The 12,145-nt window shown below is 40.7% G+C and overlaps 1 protein-coding gene across 1 annotated transcript in view; it reads right to left on the bottom strand.

Moving 5' to 3' along the window:
• ACAD9 (acyl-CoA dehydrogenase family member 9) overlaps nt 1-12,145 on the bottom strand; it is a 59,670-nt gene that overhangs the window by 42,181 nt on the left and 5,344 nt on the right. Inside the window, exons 2-3 of the mRNA XM_034777780.1 lie at nt 7,833-7,926; nt 4,655-4,756 (exon numbers count right to left, since the gene is read on the bottom strand). Of these exons, the coding sequence (XP_034633671.1) occupies nt 4,655-4,756; nt 7,833-7,926 (196 nt within the window). The remainder of the gene's footprint in view (nt 1-4,654; nt 4,757-7,832; nt 7,927-12,145) is intronic.

The following is a 12,145-nucleotide window of genomic DNA, read 5'->3' as shown; positions in this document are numbered from 1 at the left end:
CTACACCTGTCCTCCCTCTTTCTTTTAAAGACAAATAGAAGCTTCCTTACACAGAAGTCTGTTAAGAATATAAAGGTTACATCAAAGTCAAAAGCTCACACCAGGAAATGCCAAAATCATGTTCACGTGCACAACCTTAATTACGCCCCCTTTCAAGTTACAATATAGTCCAATTACATGAACATGTCATAGCAAATACAATATATTTTACAAGTGTACAGTAATGTCTTACAATGCTAATTTCCTGGGCTATGTTGGTCTGGTATAACAAAGTCATTTGGATGACAAGCCCAGGTAAATCATGCTTAGAGACATATTACATGTTAAACAAATAGAAATCCGTTGCCCTCCACAAGCCATGTAATTTTGCATTGACATTAGCTTTGCAGTTAATTGCATTTAATGAAATCAGTACTGTTGGTTGACAAGAGACTATCATATGTGGCTATGGAAGATGTATTAGAACACAATTTAGAGAAATCATGTAAATCAAAGTTGGAGGCCTCTAGGGCCACAAAATTAGTGTAAGAATTAAATGGTAGAAATATTACAAGACACCACATATTTGTATCTAAAGTTGTAGAAAAAAGTATATTATTGTGCATTTGAGAAATGTTATGTAATTAAACACTGATACATGTGCATCCCAATGCAAACTTAATGGTCAGTCTCTTAAGAAATCTGTTTGTGTGGATCATTTATTTTTTCAGAAAAAGCTATCCCAGCATGGTACATATATGAAAATCCAGAGAAGCCAAACATCTAACATTAACTGGCAAACTTCCAAATATCACCTGAACTGAATTAATACAAACTATGCTTGAAGATCAAGATTGTGTGTTAACCACCTTGTCCCAAATAAAATTGTTTTAACTAAAGCAACAGTCAAGTGAGCAAAGCATTCTATTGCAGACTGCACAAAAGGTGAAATCCTGGCCCCCCTGCAGTAAAAGCCAAAATTCCCATTGACTTCAAAAGGGCCAAGATTTCACCTTTTGTGCAGCCTGGAATAGAATGCTACGTTCACTTAAAAGAGGCTGCAAGAGTTCTTGCTGGACAACAGGCTATTCTTGCTATTAGAAGCATCCTTATTTGTCCATGGTATTGACAACAGTACTATTTTGTATAAATGAGACATGAAAGCAGCAAATATTTATTTTATAATACAAAGTTAATTAGTATCCAAATATTCCATTAGGTCTGCCTAAGCATATGCCTTATTGCACAGAACTAACTTCCAATACTTTCCAAAGTGACTTAAATAGAAGGCAGGTGTTAGCCAACCTGCTTTTATCATTGCTTTATTCTGTAAATGTTTCCAGAACAAATTTCAGTTTACCAGCTTTGATGTCTTGTCTCTCTCAAAGGAGGTTTTGGAGAGGTTAATTTTGAAGCTGGATTCCTGTTACAAGCCTGATTTTCAAACCTACATCATCCCAGTGTCAAACTCAAAATAAACATATGAAATTTCACAAGAAAATTTCCTGCAAAATGTCAGGCATAGAAGTTTTTGAAATACATGAGTTCAAAATTTAACCCTATGTTGATTTTTAAATTGATTTGCCTAGTTTTTTTCTCTTCAAATATAAACATAACTTCTTAAAAAAAGAAGTCTCCAAAACAGCTTTACCCACACACTTCAAAGGAATGACAGATGAACTAAGTTTGCGAAGAGAAGGAAAGTCACCCAGGGAACAAGAGGTCCAGTATGAGGAATGGAAGGAGGTAGCCACATGTGGAGGTGAGTCGCTGTCTGGGGGGGGGGGGGGGGGGGGGGAGAGAATCCATTCTTGCATGGAAGATGCACAGATACTCCTGTCATTGAACAACTTAATTAAAAGTCTATGGGAATTCCACACAAAGAAATTTGTTACCCTGAAATTTGTTACACCACAACCTCAAGGCACACCTTTGAAGAATATTATAGCTTTGTAGAAAGCCTGGAAATTCCAAGTAAAGATTTTATTTTACAAAAACCACCAAAGTACCTGAAAGTATGAAATATACAGTATAGGTCATCCAGTAATCTTAACTCTGACCTTGATTGCTACTTTAACATATGACTGACAGCTTTCTTCACCCATTACAGGTTCACTTCATCAGTGACCACAAAAACCTTTAATATCTTACTCTTAATTGTACAGAGGTTGCTCAGCCTCCATCCTCCTTATAGCCATACAGAGTCAAAGTAAAGACTAACAATTCCAGATTAAGCAGAATATTACTCACTGTTTAAAAAATTTCACATATTCAAGGCACAGAACATCCAGTTACGACTATTAGATGGAAAGAGCATGTACTGAAAAAGCATAATTTAGTCTCAGACATTTATTACACCAGTTAGAAAACCACCTTTTATAGTTCACAAATTCACATTTTGATACTTCATTAGGAAGCTGCACAAGCACAGTACCTTCTAATTTGTAATTAGAGTTGAAGATGTAAGAATTAACACTGCCCTTGCGGTGCTGTAGCAGATTGTTTTGGTGCTCTTAACTTTGTAATTGGATGCTTTTATTTTATTGGGGGGGAGGGAGAGGTTGGATTAGTAAGCAATGTAGATCTTTTACTTGAAATTTCCAGGTTCATATTTGTGTTTGAGGAAACATACATTTTAAGAGTATTTTTGCTGAAGTATTAGTTTATTTGAAATTCAATCCCAGGTTTTTGTGTTGTTTTTTGGCTGCACCTGGGACTAACATTATTCACGAAGTTATGCCAAATGCAATTTTTTTAAGAGACCAAGACTTAAGTCACATTTTTATAAAGTAAAAGTACAACTGAAATCCATATCCAAATAAACTTTAACTTACCAACCACAACTGTACATGACTTAACTTTACATACTGTGGATGTAACTCATTCAAATACCGAAGCTGTTTCCAATGTCTTCACTGTTTTCATATTTGTGAGCCTGGCGAATACACCAATGAGGGCCCAGAGCCATGATTTCTCTTTCCATTAATGTCTCACTCATAATGAATTGCCTCAGGGGATAGGAGGTAGGCTCATCATTAGATACGCTGCTCATATGTCATATCCGTCAGCATCAAGAAGGCATCTTTTGCGTTATGCCACTGGCTCATAAAGCAGATCACCACTCATTGATCTACTGGACATTAGTTGATATAGCAGATCTTTCGAACTGGAAGGATTGCTGGCACTTCTGGCTACACAGAAAAACTTACGGGACGGACCTGAAATTGAAATCCTGGGGCTGACTTCTGAAGATTTATTGTACCCCTCGGACAATCTTTCCCTCTTTCCCAATCCCTGGACTGATTTTTCCTAATCTACTTTTAGAATGCAATCATGTCCCATTTCATACGAAGTGATTGCAAAAAATTCTTATGCCAGAACAACTTTACAATCCTGTCTTCAACTCTGTAAAAACAAACACAGCATGAACAAACCAGCAACTCTCAAACAGAGGCTTATGCTAGATCAGATTCTCTTTCACAGAAGGATTGTCATAAGTTTGATTAATGTAAAGTGTTATATGATGCATCATAGTGAAATGGATACATCTCAGTGCATTTTCTCCTGGTGCACCAACCCACTCAGCATTGCAGGTCTACTAAAATATTTCAATATAGACTACATACAAAAAAGTAAAAGAGAAAAAGCTAGAAGATGTTTGGAAAAAGCCTGAGATCCCCACACAGAAATGGTGTCTAATTAGCTGTCTGCATGTAAACACACCTATTGGCTGATGAGAATATTAGTTGTGCACACAGACTTCAGATAAAAAAAAAAAAAAAAAAAAAAGCTCTTCTCCTGTTACTCAGACACATTTGGCATTACAAAGACTGTTTTAAGACTACCAGAGCAGTAGATAATTTGATATATTCTAAGACAAAATTAAACCTGCTATGAATTCGAGTGACCAACATGACAATTTCATTATTCAAAAAAAAAAAAAAAAACACCTCTTCCATATTTTCTTTTTAGTTATTTGTGTTATGTATTAGTCTTGGAATGGGATCAAATGGATTCTGTGCTCAGAGCTTTGCAGAAATATGATTTGCATCTCTGTGGCACTCATGAGAAATTAAACAAAAATAAGTAACGGTCAACTTGCATGCATCAACACACAAGAGTATGGTTAAAAGAAGATCTAAACTAACTAAAGCACAAGAACTGTTATGTCTGCTTCCCAGCTTTATTTAGCACTATTATAGTCACTGCAGCAAATGCATTGTAGTTCAGGTTGCTCTTTATACACCACATACCTAGGCCAAACTAGTTTTTAAAGCCACTATCCAGTCCTCCTTCAAATCCCCCTTTAAGACCCATTTTTCCATTATGGTTATAGAGAAAATACAACTATGTCTCAAAGCAGCTATTAAGCTTTTAAAGTGGACAAATGGGTTCACTGCTTACTTGAGTGAGTCTAAGGTAGTGGCTTCAATATGGACAGTTCCATCAGACACCACAGTTTGTCTCGTAAACCAGTTCTTTTAATCAAGTAGAATTTTATGCATCTTGAGCAAGTGCTGTGAGACAGATGCCCATGCAACACCAAGCCCTCTCCATTTCAGCCAAGGACTTGAAAACAGGGGGAAGTGGCATGTGATGCCTTATGGTGCATTCTGTACTGAAAGGAAGATGAAGAAATTGTTTGGTTCTACTTTCAGTATCTTTTTTCACTCACCATATTCCTCTGGAATCTGCATGCCAAAGAGTCCAAGGTTCTTCAATCCCTTTAGAGTTTCTGGTGGGATTTTAGCATCTTGGTCAATCTTTTTAGAGTCCACTGAAAGAAGAAGTATGACAGGTTACAGCAAGTGTGCCTCTCCGCAAGAGTATTTGAATCAGTGCAAAGCAGGCAAGCTGCAGCAGCATTCTCAATACCATGGCATGCTAATGCAAGTTAATAGCAGCAGAACCTCTATGTTCAATAATCAACATGAGAGCACAGACCTGCAAAACAGGATATGGCTAATGGAAAGAGGAGCAATCTGAGTGTCTCACCTTCCCCCACCCCCTCAACAAGAAGTATTCTCCTCTAGCATCTCAAAGCATACTCAGCAGCAAAGCAGAGCATGTTCCAGCACCCTAGCTTTCGACTCATGCTCCAGCAGGTGCAGAAATGCTTCACCCATTTAACTTTACAGAAACTGCTCCTATTAGCTTCAGACTGCCTTTAACAACACTGCCTAACACGCCCCAACCCCTCACTCCCCTGCATCTGGAAAAGCATTAAACAGCCCCCAGCAATCATCAGCTACTGAACTATTACAGCTCACTACCATAGTTTTGAAGTAGCTGTAAGGTGGAATACTGTGACCCACTGCATATGAAGGTTACCACTACAGACTGCAGGGAAATAAAACCCCTCAGGTATGTTCCTGTAAGGAGAAGTTACTTGACCTTGCAATTCTGCTTCTACTGGTTTAGTCCCTAAGGCAGCAATAGTGGGAGAGAAATTGAGCCAACTCCTCTCTCCATGGTGGCTCCTAGATAGCATATGACAACAGCCCTTGGAATCTTCCAGTCGTTTCTTACATGGCAAGAAGTGAATGATCCCCAAAGAAAATAAAACTGAAGAGATTTCTACAAGAACAGCTTCTGGGAAGAACTTGAAATACTCCAGCTGAAGAGGCACAGCTCCTCACGGTGCTCCTTCCCTGACTGCATTCAAGAAGGAACTGATTGGAAGGTTCCAATGGCAGAATTTATAGCTCCAAGTGATGACACATGAATACTAGGGCCTTGGAAGTGGGGAGAATCTATAGCTTTTTCAACCATCTCGAACATTTCTATGCATACTGGTCATTCAGGTGTACGCTAGTATGAAGCATTAGCACACTATCAGAAATTCTCACAGTACCAAAATTTCGGGATAAACAAAAAAATAACCAGGAATTTGTCTCAGAAAAGCCTCAAGAACATTTATCCCAATAAATTTTAATAGACATGGTAGTTTTTAAAGAAAGAACAGATCTAGTTCTTGCCAGTTGCACAGCTGCCATTAGGTCCTGAACAATAACAATTCTTGTCAGTTTACACCCTTGCATTAGTTTTCATTATGTTGCTATTCAGCAACAGAGGCTGAAGCTGCCTTGCCAAAAAAAATTCTTGAGGAAAAAAAGCAAAAATTCTGCAGATTCCAGTGGCACTTCCCTGAGAAAGACTCCTATTCATCATAGGCAGGTGACTTGACAAATACTGCATGAGGTTAAAATAAATAAATTATAGAACTGGAAGGGAGCTTGAAAATCGAGTCTAGTCCCCTGCCTTCACTAGCAGAACCAAGTACTGATTTTTGCCCCAGATCCCTAAATGGCCCCCCCTCAAGGATTGAGTTCACAACCCTGGGTTTAGCAGGCCAATACTCAAACCACTGAGCTACCCTCCCCCCAAAAGGGTAGAAGGGGTCAACCACAATGCTTGGTTGAGGGATGAAATTCAGTCAGAAAAAAACATTTTAACAAAGTAATTGATTTTTTTAATGGTTTAGACTACAAAGCACACAATATCAAGAATATACTTGGGGTATAATTAACTAATTTGGGAGAGAAGTGTTTGTAGTTTACTTGTTCATTCACCAGAGTGACAGAGACATCAGCATGGTGCATGAGAACTGCCAAGCTTCAGAGAGATCTACTCAGTTGAATTTCTTTGCTCAGTGCCAACTGTATCAAGTTTACAAGCATTTAGGCAGCTCTCCAGTTTCATTTTTGCTGCTCAGAATTATCCCTGAATATCTAACTAGAAATGGCAGAGAACCCAAACAAAATTGAATCATCATCATCAACTAGACCATGTAATCTAATGTTTTTCATTTCTCCATTAAATACCATCTCTAAAACTGACTAAAGAGTATTTGTTTTATGATTTCATAGCCCCTTGAAATATGCATTGTCTTCTCATTCACTCTTAACAATATTTTTTTGAGTTTCATAGCTTAAATTGCTGACTTATTCCTTTGAACAGGGACATAGGCTATTGGGCCAATAGCAGTCAGGATCTCAGGAGTTTTAATCCACGTCATGACCCTGGACTTCCTCCTGGGACTTTGCCCTACACTTGCCATCTGGAAATTGGGGATGATACTGCTTAACTATGTCAGAAGTGACAATTAGTGCTTGTAAAGAAACTAGGAGTTATTCAACAATTGTTTCTCTATTCTCTCAGAGAAACAATTAAACATTTAATCACACTGTGCCTTTGCTAAACAAAAAGTTCTCTTGATCCACTGCTCTAGTTAAGATTGCAGAACATCTATTAGTTTGTTTTTATACGCTCATAGCTTCTGAAATAGTCACTCTTTGGGTTTGCCTCTGCTGAATTTGGTTGGAAAAATGACCAAAGTCAGATGCTTATAAATTACAGACAGTGAAAGGAACACACTTTTAAAGGACAATAAGTTAAAAGCAGTTTCAATTCCTACATCTGCCCCAGAGACCTTTCAATTTTTGTGGTTTTACAATAATTCTTATTTCTCTCTTCTCTTTGATGCATGAGTGAACCACACAAAAAGAGAAAATTGACTATGCAAGGGAAAACAGTGACACTATACAAGTCATGATAAATGCACAAAAAGTGTTACAGTGTTTCCTTTTTAGTACACCTCTACCCCAATATAACACTGTCCTCAGGAGCCAAAAAAAAAAAATCTTACTGCATGACAGGTGAAACCGCGTTATATCGAACTTGCTTTGATCCATAGGAGTGCACAGCCTTGCCCCCCCGGAGCGTTGCTTTACCGAGTTCTATCCAAATTCGTGTTATATCGGGTCACGTTATATCGGGGTAGAGGTGTATTTCAATTATAGTAATATCACTAATTAGAAACCATTTGTATGGAAAAAGATGAGTAACCATACCTTCTTCACTGAAGAATTTTTCTACTGGTCCTACAAACTGGTTGATTTCTTCTAATTCTTCATTAGAAACTTCTGGATAAGGGAAAACTTCCTCCTAAAATGTCAGAGTACAATATGATTAAGGTAATTTAAAATAAAAAGCAGGTTCAAGAAGAACATGTGGTTTTTAGATGTTAACCTCTAAAAACAAAAATTGTGGAAAATGTTTACAGGAATTCAGGTAGTCTCAAATGACCAAACTTAAGTAAATTAAATATACTTGTTCTGTACTCAAAACTACATTTTTCAATTGTACGGCATGTTGAAACAAACCAGGAATAGATCTGAAAATGAAAAAATGGGGTGAAGGAAAAATGTTCATATATAAGAAAGTGTGCTAACAGGTGAAATTAGCTATCAACAAGTACATACTTGAGTAACCACATGACCTTGTTACCAGAATCTTACCAATTAGTACACTTTTTTGGCCCTCATGTGGGCCAATTTTAGACTGTAAGCTCCTTGGGGCAGGGATGATATATACTAGTTTTGCGAAGCTCTTAGCACATCACTGGGTGCCCAATGATAGAATGCATGGGCTAGCATAATGCAGTTCTGCTGTGCTCCATTCTCTCCTTCACACAAGGGGTTTTAATTGCAAGTTGGAGGCACTACCATTTATTAGACTTGAATAAAGAGAAAATCATGAGCAGCTAATGAGATGTGAAATACTGCTAAAGTGACAGTGTTCCTACTCCAGAGGTGGGCAAACTACAGTCCACGGGTCACATTCGGCCTGTTGGACCGTCCTGTCCGGCCCCTGAGTTCCTGGCCCGGGAGACTAGGCCCCGTCCCCTCCCCTGCTGTTCCCCCTCCCTCAGCAGCCTCAGCTCACTGCGTTGCAGGTGCAATGCTCTGGGCAGTGAAGCAGCAAGCTCCTGGGGCAGCGCAGCTGCAAAGCCCGGCCTGCCCCAGTGCTTTGTGCTGCGCGGCATGGCTGCCTGTCCTGGTGCAGCCGCATTGCCAGTCAGCGGTGCTCCAGGCAGCCTGGTAAGGGGGCAGGGAAGTTTGGGGGGTGGTCAGGGGCCAGGGGGATGGATAGGGGTCAGGGAACTGGGGGGGGTTGAATGGGAGCAGGGGTTCCGGGTGGGCAATCAGGAAGGAGAGAAGGGGTTGGATGGGGAAACAGTGTCCAGGGGTGGTCAGGGAAAAGGGGTGATTGGATGGGACAGGGGTCCCGGAGGGGGCAGGTAGGAAGGAGAGAGGGGTGTTGGATGCAGCAGGGAGTCCGGGGGCGGTCAGAGGACAAAGAGCGGGGGGAGGGGAGGGTGGATGGGGCACATGTCCCCAGGGGGCCATCAGGGAACAGGGGGATTGGATGGGGCAGGAGTCCCGGGGGGCCGTCAGGAGGCGAGACGCGCGGGGGGGGGGGGGGGGAAGAGGGTGTCGGAGGGCTGGGACATGCCTGGCTGTTTGGGGAGGCACAGCTTTCCCTAACCTGCCCTCCAGACAATTTCAGGAACCTGATGCGGCTCTCAGGCCGAAGTTTGCATGCCCCTTTCTTACTCCCTTACCCTGCCTTCTCCAAACGAAACCTCCTTTGCAAGACCACGTCATTCTCCCTTCATTCAAATACTCCTGTAGGAGCAGGGGTTCTCAAACTGGGGGTCAGGACCCCTCAGGGGGTCATGAGCTGTCAGCCTCCACCCCAAACCCCACTTTACCACCATTATAAATGCTGGAGGCAAACATATTAAAAAGTGTTTATTTATAAGGGGAAACGGGGGTTGCACTCAGACTTGCTATGTGAAAGGGGTCACCAGTACAAAAGTTTGAGAATCACTGTACAGGAGTATGGAGACAACACTTGGGATTTGGTAAATTCTAAAATTTTCAGGAAAGGACTAATGTATAGAAAATTTGCTACATGTTGAAAATGTTTGAAATAAGCAAGGGTCAGGCTATATGGGACTAAATTTGTTTGCTTGATTTCCATGATCCTTTCCTTGACACATGACATGGTTTGTTCTGGAAGATCAAAGTACTGCTAAACTCACATTACTGAATTTGGTTAATGCCTGTTATGGATTTTTTGCTCAATTTACATTTATAATTCAAGAATCCTTTTTATTAATAATCAGAGGTTTAATTTGGAGTTTATCTATTCTGATAATCCGATTGAATGACTTGTTTAATGGCACAGAAGGAAGACTAATGCTCTTTGAACACTATACAGTCTTGTTACCAGTGTAGTCAATGGCAAAAATCCCATTACTGTCGGTGAGTGCAGGATTGGGTCTGAAGCTGAGCATTACTTCAGAAGTTTGATGACATTTAATTGTCTGATAGCTAGCATATGATTTAGCTACCTATTTCTTTTTTAAGGGAAATTTACTATACTTTACAATGTTAAGCAATTAACTTGGTTGCTTAGTATGTCCTTAAATTATTTTCTCCCCTTTCTTCAAAGAAAAAAAAAAAAAAACTGGGCAGAAGTGACACTGTTGCTCAGAAGTCAACATCAGCAGGGGCAGGGTTCAAAGGAAGAAGGGCAAAGAGAAAATACAGACCACGTATATTGTGTAACATAGGTGTGCCCTTGGGGATGAAAGCCAACTATCAACAAGCAATGGAAACTTGAGTATGTGCCTTTCCAACAGTTCATTGAAATGTGGAAGTGAAACTGACCACACAATTAAATCTTCCTTTAGACAGACTATAAAGAACCCACCTTTATACAAGTTCTGTTTCCTATCAATTTAAACTAACAAAAAGTGAAGTGCTAAGCATGTGTTTACTGCCAAACCAGATACCCCAGTAGTACAGAATCCAGAATTTTGGCCCTTATGCAATCTCCGTAGAATAAAGTGTAACTTCAAAAGTAAAGAAATGTAACTTTTAGAATGATTTCCACCTGTATACAAATATTGGCTCTATTATTTGTTAAGCACCCAGAATATGCCTGGCACTGCACAGTACACAAAAGAATATAGACTCCCAAACCCCAAAACATTACAACCAAGATGACAGATCCACAGCACATGGAATACATTGGCAAGAGGAGGCAACTTTGCTTTTTTCCTCTTTAGTTATAAACTCACTCCTTAGAAGACTCATTGCAGAAGTGGTTTGTTAAGGCAGACTTCAATGAAGAAAGGTTGGCAAGCTAGAATGGGGAGAGTGTTCCACATAGAAGGGGAAACCACAGTAAATTGCACAGAGGCGCAAATAGGAGGAAATTATGGATGCAGTATCACTTGTGGTGGAGAGTGGACAATAGCAGACCAGGTAACAGATGAAAATCAGGATGAAATTGTGAAAGACTATGAATGGAGGCTGAACAAACTGGTGTGTCTGAGGACTAGTGTAGGATTCAATGAGGGGAAGATACGATCAGATTAACTGGCTAAAAGATAGTCTTGGCAACTACACCTTGGACACCTTAAGAGGAGCAATGTGCATGTCAGTGAGGCTGAAGAAGAAGAGGTTATAGTAACCAAGCAGGGAGATGATTAGCAAATCACTTAAAACTAACACACCTAAAGTCTATCTAGCAGCTGCTGTCCTAAATGTCTGAGCACAAGATAAACTGTCTCCTCTCCCTCATACACCATTCAGGCCATATCCACTTTCCTAGCAGATCTTCCTAGGTGTTCCTCGGACCCCATAATCTGAAACCTATCTCCTGATACTCCAATTTGAATACCAAATGACTCCAGTAAGATGCCACACAGTAAATCTACATTAGCAAGTGTTCTACCCATTATCAGCACCTGGTGTTATCAGCTTAAACCCAAGGGTAAGTAGCATGCAATTTTACCACCATGGAGTTACTCAACATGATGTTAAAAAGCTTGCAAGCTGTCTCTAATAGCATTCCTATTGTTGCTAGCATCAAAGGAAGACCTTCAGGGGAAAAAAAGTTAGTTTACAGGGAGCCTAGCTGTGTTTCACATGGTGCAACATGTTCTGGTGGGAGAAGGGGGGTCCTCTTACACTAGAATCTGGGTCCAGCAACTGGCCTACGTCAGGGGTACAGACAGTGAATAGGTGGTCCCATTTACACAATGTCACTCATGTAAGATTTGACTCCTGAGCTGTCCCTGCACAAATAAGAGCCAGGCTGTAAAACCTTATCTGCACATAGTCAGCATGGAATGAAAGGGCTCCATTCCATGCAGGAGAAAGGGAGGGGCTGCGAGGGGCCCCCGAAGGGAGACGAGGGACCAGGGTTGGGACAACCTGGAAGGAGGAGAGACCCCCAGGGGCCGGGCACCCCACCGAGGGGAGGAGACCCCAGGGGCAGGGCGCAGACAGTGGCGGGGGGGGGGGGG

Source organism: Trachemys scripta, chromosome 7 (assembly GCF_013100865.1).
Source record: "Trachemys scripta elegans isolate TJP31775 chromosome 7, CAS_Tse_1.0, whole genome shotgun sequence".
NCBI lineage: Eukaryota > Metazoa > Chordata > Testudines > Emydidae > Trachemys > Trachemys scripta.
Note: the sequence above shows the minus strand (reverse complement) of the source record. Positions and strands in the feature narration are given on the sequence as shown.